General features: G+C 42.1%; 1 protein-coding gene across 1 annotated transcript in view; it reads right to left on the bottom strand.

Moving 5' to 3' along the window:
- The window catches only part of UBAC2 (UBA domain containing 2), a 208,435-nt gene that overhangs the window by 12,377 nt on the left and 178,993 nt on the right, over nt 1–17,065 (bottom strand). Inside the window, exon 8 of the mRNA XM_011219272.3 lies at nt 1,657–1,779. Within this exon, the coding sequence (XP_011217574.2) occupies nt 1,657–1,779 (123 nt within the window). The remainder of the gene's footprint in view (nt 1–1,656; nt 1,780–17,065) is intronic.

Genomic DNA, 17,065 nt, shown 5'->3' with positions numbered 1-17,065 from the left:
ATTTTCTAATACCATCATTCCTTATTTATTACTTTACATTCCTTTTCCTTTGTAGATATATACACATATATATACACATATATGTATGTATGTATACATACATCTCCTAATATCAGTATGAACTCATGGATTACCCCCTGTCCAGTGGATTATATTAAGTACTGTCCTTATTTATTTAAAGCATTTATTTTTTTTTAGAGAGAGAGAGAGCGTGTGTGCATGTGTGTGGGGGGGAGGGGCAGACTCTGTGGTGAGTGCAAAGCCTGACATGGGGCTCGATCTCACAACCCTAGGATCATGACCTGAACCGATATCAAAAGTTGCTTAATTGACTGTACCAGCTAGGTGCCCTGTCCTTATTTATTTTGATACCCAAATCTTATGTTCCCCAATTTGATCAGTGGGACCCCCTCAAGCTGGCTCTGGTGTCCTTGGGAGCACTTCCTTAAGTCCTTGTACAGTGGTCCAGGGTCATCTTGTTCCTTCACAACCCTGGGCCTGCGATCAAACATTTCATTTCTCTAAAGAGGCTCATTTCTGGGGCGCCTGGGTGGCCCAGTCGTTAAGCGTCTGCCTTCGGCTCAGGGCGTGATCCCGGCGTTCCGGGATCGAGTCCCACATCGGGCTCCTCCGCTGGGAGCCTGCTTCATCCTCTCCCACTCCCCCTTCTGTGTTTCCTCTCTCGCTGGCTGTCTCTCTGTCACATAAATAAATAAAATCTTTAAAAAAAAAAAAAAAGAGGCTCATTTCTGTCAGTGGGCCAACAGAAACTAGAAACTAGATCTGGGCAACAGGTGTGGTTAGTGCTACTGGGATGCCATTGCTTCTGATTGCTTCAGGCTGACAGAGCTAAGACACATGTATGTATGTACACACACACACACCCTTATTAAATCATGAGTTTAAGCTGATACCTCTAATTCCAATCCAACCCCACAGGGTTCTTCCTTGCTCTCCCCTGTTCTGAATTTGTATTTTCCTTCTTCTATAGTAAGTCAACCTATTTTCTCATTTGCTCAAATCTACAATACATACAACTTAATTTCAGAATTGCTGTGCTCATACTACTGTGAACAGAAACCTCGAAAGAGCTTGGATTTCTCTGCAATTCTTTTTTTTCTTTAGACTGTGGGTATATTATGTTCAAAAGTTACTAAAATTAATTTTCCCTCTGCCCTATGATTATGTTATTCATTTAAAATACAGTTGGATCAGTTATTTGTTTTAGTTTATGGTTGTCCCTATTGTTGATTTGCTGTTTGAATACGTACAACATTAACCTGATTCCTAAGTCAAAACCATACAAAAGCTGTACCCAGAGAGGCACCACTCCCGCCCTGTCCTTGTCTTGTTCTCTCCAAGCCCTTATACAGAACAAACGCCAGTAGCTCCCTGTTTATATAAAGTATTATAGATTTCAATATAAGTGACCACAATGTTTTGTTTTTTTTTTTTTTTTCAAATCATGCCTTCCTCAAACTTGTGAGACCCCCAGTAGCCAATAAAGGCCCAAGTGTCTATCACTGTTACCAGCAGCAGGTTAACTGTCATCAAAAGCTCTCTATTTATATGCTTGATTTCTTTCAAGTGTTGTTCAGCAAAACTGCTTCCCGGCTGAAACCCAGGTTTAGGAGAAGGACCAGTGTTACTGATTACCTGCTCCTCAGAAACCTCGAGAGGGGGAGACGCTTGCTGTTCAGACCGCCGACCATCCTGATAGTTTATATTTCGTCGCTGACGTAAAGGAGGGAAAAGACGATTCCAGTTGATCATTCCTCCCTAAAAACAGACCAATACACAGTGATCAAACACAGAAGGAGAACCATCGTAATGCTTGGAAGGGCTTTCTTTTGCAATGAAGTCACATCCATAGATTGGAAAATGGCATACTGATCTGCTGAATGCAAGCATTCCAAACCCCAGAGTATCGCACCCCCTCAACCAACAGGATGAACTCAACAGCCTGTGGGAGGAGCCCAGAGAGAAAGAAGGTTAACGGTTCTGCCATAGTTATTTGTGCAGCTTGGCTTTGGACGGCAACGGACGAGGCACACAGACATTCCTAACTTCAGCCCCACTTACCCCATCCCACCTCCTCTGGCCCCTGAGGAGCTCGGGGCTCTGCCGGATGGGACAGGGAAGACGACACAGAGAGAGGGCTAATTCACTGCTGGCAACCAGGAACCCGGAGCCACTACGGCCACTCTTTACAATGCTCCTCCTCCCATGCCTCCTCCTTTGCCCTTTCTTCCTTCTTCTTTTACTGAAGTAAATTCTGAGCATGCTTACTGGAGGGAGTCTGCAGGCTTGAGGGACAGGGAGAGCATACGAAGGCAAACCCACACACAGGGACAAGAGGTATGGAAGTAAGGATCAGAACTGGCCTCTTGAGTGGCTCTATGGATAACTCAGATTGATGGAAAAGTCACTTCTTGCTGCTTCTATGTCATCAATGAAGAAAACAGCCACCATGTGAAGAAAAATGTGCATGTGCACAGCATGATGTTTCTAAAAAATTCATGTTTTTAGCTATCTGCCAATATTTTAGTTTATCAATTTAGATCTATTTCTAGATTTAGGAAAATTACAGATTAAGACAACATGAAAATTTTCCTACTATAAACATCTAAAAAAGCTAAACAAAAAAATATTTCACATGCACAGCTGAACATAAAAGGGAGAAATGGAGGTCCCAAGGTGCCATAAACAAGCGCTGGAAAACCTGAACAGTAACAAGGGTGGGGGTCAAAGGTAAGCACATCCTTCTGACCTAGAACCATTTGGTTTTATCACCTATTTGGGTTCAGGCGATGAGGCCTCGGATATGAAAGAGGTAGTGACTCTGAGCTCATTACCTACATAAAACCACAACCCTCAAATGGCAACACCCTCAGTGAAAGAGAAGATGAGAAAAAAACAAATCCAAAAGGTGAGCTGAGGGAGAGGGCAGGAATCTTGGCCTGCCTGAGAATTAAGAAATGAGAAATCCGAGGTTGAAGTTACACAAATATGTGTTTTAAGAACCTATCAAAAATTACATGAGAACTGGTTCTGGGATGGAGTTGGATATACCCGAGAAGCCAAGCAGAAGATGTAAAATGACTCCTGAGGACCACCCCCTACCCTGGGATTACATGGGACTTACAGATAAAACTCCAATTGGGAAACACTTAGAATACAATATTCAAAACTTATGAGGAAAAAACCCATCATAAGTAAGAGTCAGTATGCACAATAAATAGGAGGATTGGATCCCTAAGAACTTAAATTTTTAAGAAGATTTTATTTATTTATTTGAGAGAAAGAGAAAGAGAGAGAGCATGTGCACGCATATGAGCAGGGGAAGGGCAGAGGGAGAAGCAGGCTCCCTGCTGAGCAGAGAGCCTGACATGGGGCCAAATCCCAGGGCCCTGGGATCATGACCTCAGCCGAAGGCAGATGTTTAATTGACTGAGTCACCGAGGCGGCCCCCAAACCTATATTTATAACAACCTGAAAACAACTATAATTTCAGAAGTTTTGAAATGACTAAGATATAGTAGGTAGACTTCAAAAAAAGTAAGGTATTATTTAAAAAAAGATTTGAAAAAATTAGGGAAATTAAAAAGAGAGACATTATACAAAATTGTTTTAGATACTGGTAGAAAGAAATTCAAATGTGCTAGTGATCATAATAAATATACATGGACAACTTCTCCATTTTGAAATGTCTCCTACCCACCCCCAACAAGCCTGCAACATCTATAGAAACACAGGCAACTTGATGGAAAAAGAAATATCAGAGAAGTACTAACAGAAGAAAGCTATGTCATATCACTATATTCATGTCAAAAAAATTAGACCTCAAGGGCAAAACAGGCATTACTGGAGATAAAATCACTACGATGCATCAGTATTACTATTTTTAAAATATTTTATTTATTGATTTGAGAGAGAGAGAGAGAGAATGAGAGAGCGAGTGGCCGGAAGGAGCAGAGGGAGAAGGACAAGCAGACTTAATGCTGAGTGCAGAGCCCAACATGGGGCTCAATACCACAACCTGAGACCATAGACCTGAGCCAAAATCAAGAGTCAGACGCCCAAATGACTGAGCCACCCAGGTGCCCCACATCAGAATTATTTAAAAGAACTAACAGAGGAGAGGAAACATCCAGACACATATTTAATAGCATCTACTGATAGATCAAGCAGACAAAAAATAACACAGAACATAAACAGCAAGTTTGTATAAGTGGGTGTATATAGCTTGTACTCAGTATATAGAATATACATTTTTTTATTATACATATTTATAAAAAGTGACTGTGTACTAAGTCCTGTATGAAATGTCCACAAACACCAAAACAGACTGTATTTTCTGATCACAATGCGAATAAATGTGAAATCAATTATCAAAATTACAGTTAATACAAAACAAACAAAAATTAACACCGGAAATCAAAAATGGAAAAAATCATAATGGACATTAGAATATAACTAAAAGTGGATAAAAATGAGGGGCTCCTCAGTGGTGCAGCTGGTTAAGCATCTGACTCTTGCTTTTGGCTCAGGTCATGGTTTCAGGGTCTTGAGACTGAGCCCCACATCAGGCTCCACGCTCAGCATGGAGTCTGCTTGAGATTCTCTCTCTCCGCTTCTCCCTCTGCCCTGCCCTCCACTTGTGTGTGCATGTTCGCTCTCTCTCTCTCAAATAAATAAATAAAATCTTTTTTAAAAAGTGAATAAAATTGAGATTATTACTTATCAAAGCTGGTGGGATATAATTAAACAGTTGATATAATTTAAAAATATTGAGCTTAAAGAAAATGAAGGTTGACAAAGAGTTAAGTATATTCAAGAAGTTAGATAAAGTAACAATTATCTAAAGAAATGAGAAAGAATGAGAGCAGATGCTAGTTGAGAAAGCTGGGAGCAGATGTTAATAAAGTGGAAAATAAAGACACAATCCAATGTTGGTTTTTTTTTTTTTTAAAGATTTTATTTATGTTAGAGAGAGGAAGAGAGAGTGCAAGAGAGAGAGAGCACGAGCGATGGGGAGGAGCTGAGCACAGAGCCCAATGTGGGGCTCGATCCCACAACCCTGAGATTGTGACCTCAGCCGAAATCAAGAGCAGGCCCTTAACCAACTGAGCCACCCAGGCGCCCTGAATGTTGGTTGTTTGAAAAGTCAAGTAAAATGGAAAAACTGGCAACCTTGATGAGAAGACAAAGAAAGGAACATAAATAGTATTAGGAACAATACAAGAGATATCATGGCAGACATTAAAAAAACATAATACTTTATTCATACCAATGGATTACTTTCTAGGAAAAATATAACTTACTAAAACTGACTCAAGAAGAAACAAAAATTGGTAATCATTTTTGGAAACTGTTCAGGAGCATCTACTAAAGCTGAACACACATGGTACCTCAGCAACTCTGCTCCTAGACAACAGAGATGCAAATGCATGTCCACCAAAAGGCATGGACTTGAACGTTCTCAGTGGCATCATTTGTAACAGGAAGAGACCGAAAACTACCCAAATGTGCACTAAGTGAAATGGATAAATTATGGTGTAATCACATAATATAAAATTATACAGCAGTTAAAATGAACAAACTACAATTATATGTAGCAATATAAATGAATCTCTCAAATATAATGTTAAATAAAGCACAAGAAAGTACATTTATATAAATAATGTTTATTTCTATGTATACTTCCATATAAAGCTACAAAAAGAGAAATGTGGACTAATTTTAGCCATTAATGTAACTGAAATAATACTAAAAAAAATCTACCCACCAAAAATCTATAGGTGAAGTCTACGTAACTTTTAAGGACACTCTCTTATTCTTTCCTGAAACAGGTGAGATGAAGTCGCATACACCATGTCCCTTTACCCCTTATATCTATATCTTATAGACATTGTTCTTGAGAAGAGAAAAAGAGGGAAAGCTCCACAACTAATTTTTTGAGGCTATATAAAATTGTTATATAACATTGTTTCCAATTTCCAAAACCAGGCAAGGCCATTACAAAAAAGAAAAATTGTAAGACAATTTGTTTTCCATTTGTGGACAGATATAATAATTCTAAATAAAATACTAGTAAATTCAACACAACAATGATTAAAAAATAATCATCTTATCTGAAATAATGTACTATATTAGGATTTTCCCAAAAATCTCAGAAAATATAGTAATGTAATTCACACATTAACAGACTGAATGCCTATTACCACCTCTTGCATTCAATACAAGTCATAGGATGATGAGGCCCAAACTAACTATGAAAGAAAATGCAGAATGACGAAAAGAAAAACAAAACTGCCATTATTTACACACGATAACCGTCTACTTAGAAAATGAGAATAAGAGAGTACAAGACACAAAGGTATCAGTAACAGTCCTCTATCGTGATCAAATGCAAGTATAAAAAATTACTATTTACAAACAGAAATAAAAAGTACTAAGTACTTAGGAATTAAATCTAACAAAAGATCTACAAGTACTCTATGGAGAAAATGTGGAGAGCAAAGGTAAAAGATATTTTAAATAAACTTCCTTACAATTTATGGTCCACTGACAAAGCTTGGGGCAGGCAGAGTGACCTTCCTCCAGGAACTCAACTGCCTCAATGTCAATACTTTGCTAGAAGCAAAAGGCAACCTTAACTTGACATCAGCCCCACCTCCAGTATCCTGTAAGTCTTCCTTAGTATATAAAAATCCCTTTGAAAATTTCCTTTATCTTCCTCCCCGCCCCCCCCCCACCAAGATATATGTTAGCAATCATCCTCCAAACATATGGCCCACTGATATCCACCTGGCAGGTCTCGTGACTAAGGTTTTACTAGACAATAGTAAATGACCCTCAGGGTCCTGGAAACCTTGCTTCCAAATTCCTTAGACACTTCTGCTATCCCTAAGCCCCTCCCAATTGGAAAGTATCTAATCAGTCCCTCCTCACAACCCCAGTGCAGCTTTCTGCCCGTGGGTCCTGTCCCTGTCCTTTAAGAAAACCATCTTTTTTGCACCAAAGACATCTCACTTCTTTCTTGACCCTTTGCTCCCAGGCAGACCCCAACATTTCACATCAATAAACTCAACTGAAGGATACTGGAAGACCTAAGTGAAGAGACTCCACACAGTCCTGCCTGCAAAGACTCAACACTGTGGTCTGCTCAGATGCTGTCGATTTCATCGGCAGCAAAGACCACTGGCTGGCTCATATCCATATTCCCTTTTCTTTAAAAATAGGGTTTTCTGTGTGTGTGTGACACGTGGTTCCTACATTTCTCAGCTCCAGCCACGTGGACTCGGTTCTGTCAACAGTACTATGTAAAGAGGGGAGCGAACAGGATTTCTGGACGACCTGAGAGGCGGGGATGTGCTCTTCCTGAACGGTTGCTACTGCTTCCTGGAGTTCAAGCAGCCACTGGGGGCAGGGAGGTGGAAGCCCTGTGCCGAGGACAGAGTAGCAGCCAGAGGAAGGGAGCCTGGCCCCGCAACGTCATGCCCCTGCCTCACCAGGACAGGCCTGTCAACGTCAGCACTTCTTCCACAAGAGAAACAAACTTCTGCCTTTAAAAACTTTCTTATTTTGTGTTTTCTGTCATATGGAGCTAAACCTATTCCTAACTGCTATAGACTCAAAATTCAAAAGTGTGTAGGTGTGTTTTGGTGATACTAGACAATGTCAAGTTGAATTAAGGGTCATTACTAAACATGAATATTTTGAAGAAGTATAGACAGAGTGTCTGGGAATTAGAAGTAAACACTGGCACTTGGCCTATGATAAAGCAGACATTACAAGTCAGCAGGAAGAGGACACACCATTTAATGAACAACAGTAGGACAATTGGCTGTATGGAAAAAGAGAAAACTAGACCTTTACTTCACTATATACAAAAATAAGTTTATTTTAAAAATAAACTTAAAGATCTAGATGACACAAAGAAATGGAAAAACATTCCATGCTCATGGACTGGAAGAACAAATATTGTTAAAATGTCTATACTACCCAAAGCAGTCCACAGATTTAATGCAATCTCCATCAAACTACCAACAGCATTTTTCACAGAACTAGACCAACCAACCCTAAAATTTGTATGGAACCACAAAAGACCCCGAATAACCAAAGCAATCTTGAAATATAAAACAAAAACAAACACGGAGGTATCATAAAGTTGTAGTAAGTGAAGCAGTATGGGACTGGCACAAAAATAGACACATAGATCAAAGGAACACAATAGAAGGACCAGAAAGGAATCCAAAATTATACGGTCAATTAATCTTTGCAAAGGAGGAAAGAATATACAATGGAAAAAAGACAATCTCTTCAACAAATGGTGTTGGGAAAACTGGACAGCTACATGCAAAAGAATGAAACTGGACCACTTTCATATGCCATACACAAAAATAAACTCAAAATGGATTAAAGACCCAAATGTGTGACCTGAAACCACAAAAATCCTAGAAGAGAGCACAGGCAATAACTTCTCTAACATTGGCTGTAGCTACATTTTCTAGATATGTCTCCTGAAGCAAGGGAAATAAAAGCAAAAATAAACTATCAGGACTAAACTATCAGGACTACATAAAAAAAAAAAAGCTTCTGCACAGTGAAGGAAGCAATCAACAGAACTAAAAGACAGCCTACTGAATGGAAGAAGATATTTGCAAATGATATTTCTGATATAAGGGTTAGTATCCAAAATACATAAAGAACTTATGCAACTCAATACCAAAAAACAATCCAATTAAAAAGTGGGCAGAAGACATGAACAGACATTTCTCCAAAGAAGACATATAGATGACCAACAGACACATGAAAAGATGTTCAACATCACTCTTCATCAGGGAAATGCAAATCAGAACTACAGTGAGGTATGACCTCTTATCTGTCAGAATGGCTAGAATCTAAAACACAAGAAACAAGTGTTGGAAAGGATGTGGAGAAAAAGGAACCTTCGTGCACTGTTGGTAGGAATGCAAACTGGTGCAGCCACTGTGGAAAATAGTATGGAGATTCCTCAAAAAGTTAAAAACAGTACTACCCTACAATTCAGTAATCACACTGCTGGGTATTTACCCAAAAAATACAAAAACACTAACTCGAAGGGATACATGAACCTCTATATTTATAGCAGCATTATTTAGAATAGCCAAATTACGGAGACAGCCCCAGTGTCCACTGATAGATGAATGAATAAGGAAGACGTGGGGTGTGTGTATAAATAAATGGAGTATCATTCAGCCATAAAAAAAGAAAGAAATCTTACCATTTGCAACAACATGGATGAAGCTAGAGGGGATAGTCTTTTTTTTTTTTTTTAAGATTTGATTGATTGATTTATCTGACAGAGAGAGAGACAGCGAGTGTGCCAGCACAAGCAGGGGGAGTGGCAGGTAGAGGGAGAGCAGGGAGCCCGATGCCAAGCACAATCCCAGGACTCCGGGATCATGACCTGAGCCAAAGGCAGACACTTAACCGACTGAGCCACCCAGGTGCTCCTAGACAGTACAATGTTAAGTGAAATAAGTCAGTCAGAGAAAGACAAATACCATATGATTTCACCTACCTGTGGAATTTAAGAAACAAAAGAAACTAGCAAAGGAAAAAAAAAAAAGACACAGAGAGATAAACCAAGAAACAGACTTTTAACTATAGCGAACAAACTGATGGTTACCAGAGGGGAGGTGGGCATGGGTGAAATAGGTGAAGGGGATTAAGAGTACACTTATCCTAATGAGCACTGAGTTATGCAGAGAATTGCTAAATCACTATATTGTGCACCTGAAACTAATATAACACTGAATGTTAACTACACTGGAATTAAAATAAAAACTTGAAGGAAGGAAGGAACTTTAAGATTTAAATGTGGAAATCTAAACTGTTAAAAACTTTAGAAGATGGGGTGCCTGGCTGCCTCAGTCAGTGGAGAATGCTATTTTTGATCTTGGGGTTGTGAGTTCGAGCCCCACACTGGGTATAGAGATTACTTAAAAAAACTCCACTATTAAATTTTAGAAGAAATAAAGAATATTCTTTATGTCTCTGAGATGGAAAAGAATCTCTAAAACAAAAATATAAAGCATAAAACATAAAGAAAATGACTGCTAAAAATTAGCGCAAGAATTTTGTATGATTAAAAAAATAAAGTTAGAAGACAAAGTACAGATTAACAGAAAATGTGTGCAACATATAACCAAGAAAGAATAACCAGAATATATAAAGAAACAATGAGAACAAAAATAAATGACCTGAGAGAAGTGAATAATGTATAACTGAGCCTTCAACAACATGGGTTTGAACTGCGCAGATCCACGTTTTGATAAACACATTATAGTTTATGGTATTGGTGGGCTTCCAGGCAACAATAGGTTATTAGTGACTAAGTTTTGAGGTGTCAAAGGTTACACATGGATTTTTCACTGTGCTGGGGATCAGCGCTAATCCCATGTGTTCAAGGGTCAACTGTATACAAGCAGACAATTTACACACAAGGGAACCCTGAGTCAATACACTAAGAAAAGATGTTTGACTCACTAGGATTAGGAAATGCCAATTAAAAGAGCAATAAGTTATTTCTTACCCCAAGACTGGCAAAAATTAAATGTCTAACAATATCAAGTACGGGGAAGGTGTGAAGGGAATGGGGACTCTGTATTGTCAGTGAGAGTGTAACTTGGCACAAATGGTTTGGACAGCAGCATGTCCAGACTGAGGAAAGCGGAGGATGTTCTATGACCCAGCAATTCCACTTCCAGGAAGCTACAGGTGCCTAATGTGGCATTTATGAGGATGTTCTATGAAGCACTGATTATAATATCAAGTAAGAATATGTACAAAATGGAACTGTCCCAAAGTAGGGAAATAAATTAACAAATGGTTCTATTCTATAAAGGACTGTTATATGAGCAGCTGGAATAAAGGAACTAGATCTACCGAATACATCTCCAAAATACAACATTGAATGAACACAGAAGGTTATATGAGAATATGAATATATAATACAATTTACACAAATTTAAAAAATACTCAGAACAACAGTGCACTATTTAAATGATTTTATGGCTATATACTGGTGGTGATTTTGTCCCCTAGGAGGTATCTGAAAATGTCCAGAGGCACTCTTGGTAGGGCGCGGGAGGCGGGGGACAGGATGGTGGTGGTGCTGTGTGCAAGGAACAGGGATGCTGCTAATAAGCAGCTTACAATGGATAAGACAGACCCCACCACAAAGAACGTTCTGGACCAAAATGTCCGTAGTGCCTAAGCTGAGGAGCTCTAACATGAAACACGTGCTAAAGATACAAACACACATAGGGTTAGACGCCACCCACCAGCTGCAGGACAGTGGGAAGTGGCTGAAACTGTAACATTTTATTTCTTTAAGGGGAGTGAGAGTGGAAGAGCACGGAAAGCAAAACCAAACCCCAATCCCTCTGCTCCTATGATGGCAAAAAAGTGCTTAAAAAGCAGAAAGTTACAGGAGCTCTAGGCTCTAGATGTTTTGACACTAATCTGCTCTCGATGCAAGTGAACGATGAGCCTCTACAAACAGGAAACACTTCCTTCACTTTGTCTTCTTCAAAAGCAATAACCACATATTTAAAAGAGGAAAAAGGAAACAGCTTGCATTTTGAACCATTTTATGACATATGTTATTAGTTGTAAAGAGATCTTCAAATGAAATAAAATTTCTTTTGAACATTTAAAAATGACTAATTTTCCAGTCGAGAACTGTAAATGTTCATAACATTTTATCAAGTGGACGCCCCACGGGCTAGAACTCTACCTCTAAAGGACAGGAGGAAGAGGCAGTGTTGACCCTGATAAGTTGTCTACACTGAGAAGCTGGGTCAGAGGAGCTCCCTTGTGGCTCTCTGTGGGCAGCTCCCAAGGGAGGGTACAAGCAAGGCGCACATGGAGCCCATCATCTCCTCCAGGGAAGGCAAGACATCGAGAAATGGAAGAAATAAGGAGGCAACATGGACTGTGATTAAGAAAGAAGCTGAGCAGCACTAGTTCAAGGGCTCGGCAGGTTCAGAGTGGGCACCACCAACCGCAGCCCAAGTACGGGCGTATTCAGAGGGGATGGGGGCTTAACTGAACTTTAAAGGACGAGGATGGTCTCAGTGACGGAGAGGAGAACCAGACACTTCTGTCAGCCTGTTCAAAGAATAGGCTTATACGCACTTCAAGAGGCAAGGCAGGGAGTGCTAAGGAGTCATGATAGAGGAGCCAACTGGCAGAGCAAGCTGAGTGACCGACAGCAGTCCCTAGAGCCAAATGACCCAGCTTCACATCCCAGCTCTGCCACTTCTGGTGTGACCTCAGGCCTTAGTTTTAGAAAAATTTTTCTGAGCCTGTTCTCTCATCTATAAGAAGAGAATAATAACTACATTTACTTCATAAGGATATTATGAGAAATAAATGAGTTAATACGTGGAAAGCATTTAAAACAGAGCCTGAAAACTTCTAAAAGCTTATTATATATATGTTAGCTATTATTCCCACCTAATCTTTGCATTATGCCTTACAGTGTTACTTCTTGTCTTCCCAGTTCGACTGTGGGACCCTGCAGGGCTGTGATGGGGTGCGAATGGGGCTCCCTACATACTCCCTCGTACTCCCTCAGCGGCCAGCACAGCTCGAGGCTCAGTGCAGCCTGAATGCATTCCCCAGCAAGGAGGTGTTTTGTCAAAGAGCAAAATGAAGAACAATTATGGAGTGGACATTGTGAATGTGATGGTTTAGAACAACTGAAATTCTTTCCGGAAGCGTCATCATTTTATTTTAAAAAGGTTGGTCGCTCAAAACAATGCATGCTTTATTCTCAGTCTCCAGTGATCTGAAAGGCCTTATCCATGTGCTAGGTTCTGAAGTGTAAAGCAAGTGGCAGGGCCACCTCTACTCTACTGTCTGTGGCTGCCCGGGGACCATGTAGGGAAGTCAGAGGGAGGGTGTGGGTTCAGTTGGACAGTGGTGAGACTGTGTAGTGATGTCTGCCTGAGGAACAGAGGAAGTGAGGCGGCACCCATACAAGGAATTACTAACCCTCTACAGACCAAGACTTTCCAATATTCTCCACGTCATGGCACATACAGAAGAAGATATATCTGCATGACACTGAGGACAGACCACCAAAGCTGCCTGCAAGCAGTGGCCCTGTGGGCTGAGGGGATCAATATCGCAGCCCATCTGTGACCATGACGCAGTGGTTGGGAAGTTCTACCACAGACCCTCAGGAAATACCTATACATTAATGTGAGCAATTTACAATGGGGACAACCTACCATGAAGTTCAAAGGCAGAAAAGACCAGTTTTCTTAGTAGCACTAGTTAAGGGTAAAATCAACATAGTTATCTGGTGTCTACTAATGCACCTGGTAGTACCTCAGGCAATGAAGCTAGAAAGAGAAGTAAGGTGACGGCCTGCCTTCTAGACCCTCAGTTTTGTTTTCTAACCATTAGTTTTTTCCTTTTCCTTCTAGGGTACCAATAACATCCTTTGTTTGATCCAAAGGAACCACCTCAGCTCTCTGTGAGAAACCCCGGAGGCACTGGGCCTACGACCATTCCCTACTCCGCTCTGGTGGTATCCCACTTTCTCGGTCTTTCTAGCTCTCTGGTCATGCACTCCCAATGCCCCTCAGAGCTGTCTTCTACTCCTCTCCGTGAAATTTCAGGGTCCCTTAGGTTCTGTATGGGATTCTCTTCTTTTCCATGTCCTGTCCCCAGGTGCTCAGGCATTCCTAGGGCTTTAGTCACCATGCATGTGGTGGAAACTCCTAAGCCCCTACCTCCCGGTGCTGCACGCCGGCGCTACATATCTGCTTCCTGGACCCTTCCACTTGGATGTTCCAGAGACATCTAAAATGGAACATGTCTCAAACAAATTCATCTTCAATCCCATGTCTCTGCCTGTGTCCCCAATCCTGGGAAATGACATCAAAACCCACCCACTTGCATAAGCCAGACCACTAGGATCTGTCAACGGTAACTCCCCAATGTCTGGGAATCTCTATCCACTTCTCTCCATCCCACTCTCACTGCCCTATTTTCAGACCTGCATCAAGGGTGAGGTGGCTTCAGAGTGAGTTTCCTAAGATACAAATCTCACCATGTTGCTTTTCTACTTACAAACCCTTCAATGGCTCCCCGCTGTCTTTCCATTGATCTTAAAATATTTACTAACTCATTAGTAACAATCACAAACTCATCACTTGCTAAGACATTTTTACAAAAAATAACAATGTTTCCAAAACATGTTTTCTATGAGGGCTGATACATTCTTTAAGGACTTGAAAAAGAGTCCCTTCAGAAGAACGTCATTGTTTTCTCTTGTTGCAAATCTTTCAGTAGTCTGACTTAACAGAAGATAGCTGGATTCTCGTATTTGCTTTTGTATTCAGTAGGGACACAAACAATACAGTTAGTAAACAAAGAGTCTTCTCAAATAATTGTAGATACTCTTCTTTGATACTACTCAGCAAGTCCCCACTGCTTTTGGGGTACAGTTGGAATTTCTTACCATGGTTTGACAGCCTTCAACAACATGGGTTTGAACTGCGCAGACCATTCCAACGGTCTTTCTCCACCTTCACATTCTAGACTCCTGCCCGGGAGCCTGCCCTAATCCCCCAAATGTTCCTCTCCTGTGCTCAGCTCTCGTACTTTCCGAGGACGGCAAATGATACGTTACACTGCGTGTGTGTGTTGATTGGTGGGAATCTCATGCAGGCCACATGCTCCACGAGGACTGAGACTGTCTTGTCTGTGCTTGTAGATTCAGTCTCATCTGTGAGTACTTAAGGAATATTCGCTGAATGAATCAATGAATGGACACACACAAAGACAAGCATATTGCTGAGTTAAGATCTATGGGATTTTCTTTCACAAAGGCCTCCAGTTAGTTGTTACAGGGGACATTAGTAGGCTAATAAGGAAGGTTTGGATGGAAGGGATGGAAGGGGCTGAAATAAGGCACCTTAGAGAACAAAGCTCGTGGAGGATTCACTCTCTAAGGACAAGAGGCACACTGCTCCTGGGACACGGGAACCAGCAGTTACAAAGGATCATTGCGGGGAGACTGTGGGGCCTGCCAGGGAAGCCACATGCTACCTCCTCACAGAAGAGGACACTTGCGGGTCATCACACGGCTTCCAGGTGCTTTGTGGAAGCTGCAGCTTGCACCGGAAGTAGGAGCGTGCTTCCTTTGTTTCTCTTCTATGTGCAGCGCACTACACGGGGCCAGGTAAAGTGGGGGTGACACAGGAGGGACTAACTTCCCACAGTCCCAAAAGAGCTCAGCAGGGATGACAAAACAAAGGAGCAAGTGAAACCTAACAAGAGGTGATGAAGACACGGCCTGTGACTGTGGGCGCAGTGAGGCCACCTCAGCAGACTTACAGCTACTAACACGCGCCACTCCTGTGCGGGAAGACCAGAGGCTGCTGCCATCGGGGAAAGCTTCTTGGCAAAACTCGGAAAAAAGAAAAACAACGCTGCCCCCCCACCCCGCCCCAACACAAGCAAACTAGCAATCCACTCATCCCCTGGGTAAAAGAGGGGAGGGTCAATGGCGAGGCACCAAGTAAACGAACAGCGGGAGCGCCCGGAACCAGAGCGCAGGCCCGTCATGAAGGGCTACGCCCTTGCACCTGTCCCGTGTTAGTGTGTCTTTCTGGGCTGCCGGGCAGCAAGCAGTCCTAGCAGGTGCTGGGAGAAAATAATAAGCTAGAGGGAGACTCAATGAGCACTTGAACAAAATCCCGGGCTACTTTCACAGCTTTCGGTTTCACTTTTTCTTTGTGGTTTATGCTACCGACCAGTTTTGGGGGCTCAGATACTTCATTTCATACCATTCTTCTCAGCAAAACTGAGAGCACTTTCCACAGCAGTAAGATCAGGAGACAAAACACATCGTTTTGCTCTGTTTTGAAAGCCCCTGGCTTGGAAGGCAGAAGTTCCTGACAGTCCTGCTGCTCTCTGCCACATCTCTTCTTCCTTTCTTGCTCTGGTCAGCAGAGCTCCAGAGGCCACAGCCTCATTCCATTCCAGTCTCGGCTTGGGAGGACCAGGTCCAGGGATGCCGGCCTAGGGCCTGAGCTGGGGTGTCAGTGAGGGGAGGGGCACAGAAGGACTTGGAAAGTCTGCCATCAGGAGGCTTTGTGACAGCCTAGGATGCAGCCCAATGGCTAGGCTACCACTGCAAGGAGCACTGTAACTGGGATGCAAGCCAACGGACGTGCACCCCGAGTCTCATGTGCTCTATGTGGTGACATTTCTCTTGGGAGGCCCTAGGCTCCTACCATAGCCACTCTTACTTCTCCTTAGACATGGATACAATTTTAATGACAGTTTCTACTTGAGCTGCAAACTCAAGAGACGGGTTCTCCCTTGGCTGCAACAAAGCACGGTCCCCAGTAAATTCCCGCTGCGGGAGCCACAGTGCGGTGGGGGAAAAGGACTCTGGAAAAAGAGCAGCAGGATTCAGATTTAGCTTCGTTATTTGCCCTGGTGACAGACTCTGCTGCCCGCCCTTTGGGGCACGAGGATGAAGCGTGGTGCTGGGAACGCATGCTGAGCCACAGACAGAGGGCTCCTGTCTGTCACTGTTTTGCAAAGTTGGCTGACCGACCCCTCTCTTTGAATGGCGACCTTTTCCTCCAGGGGAAGTCAGGATCAAAGATGTCCCCAGCTTTTTGGGGTGGGGTGGTTTTGGTTCTGATGGAGCACGGGAATGCTCAATCTTCTCTGTGAAGAGGACATGGTGCTCAGGGGTGGTGTGAGGGAGACAACACACTCCCCCAGACCCAGCCTCAGGCTGGGGACATTTGATGGAGGAAGAGGACATTTCTTGTTCTAAAGCTTTTTTCCTTAGTTTTATTCACATGTTCGTGATGGCACAGGGTAAGGACTTCAGTGCAGCTTCCTTGAAAACAGGAATACAAGCATCTTTCAGTATGAAAATGACTGATTTCTGCATTCTGTCTTTTGTTTTCCCCCTTCTTTGCCTGCTAAAGTTCTGGTCATTTTTTTCCTCTTTAACTTCAGCTCTATACAAAAA

This window comes from Ailuropoda melanoleuca, chromosome 7 (assembly GCF_002007445.2).
Source record: "Ailuropoda melanoleuca isolate Jingjing chromosome 7, ASM200744v2, whole genome shotgun sequence".
NCBI classification, from domain to species: domain Eukaryota; kingdom Metazoa; phylum Chordata; class Mammalia; order Carnivora; family Ursidae; genus Ailuropoda; species Ailuropoda melanoleuca.
Note: the sequence above shows the minus strand (reverse complement) of the source record. Positions and strands in the feature narration are given on the sequence as shown.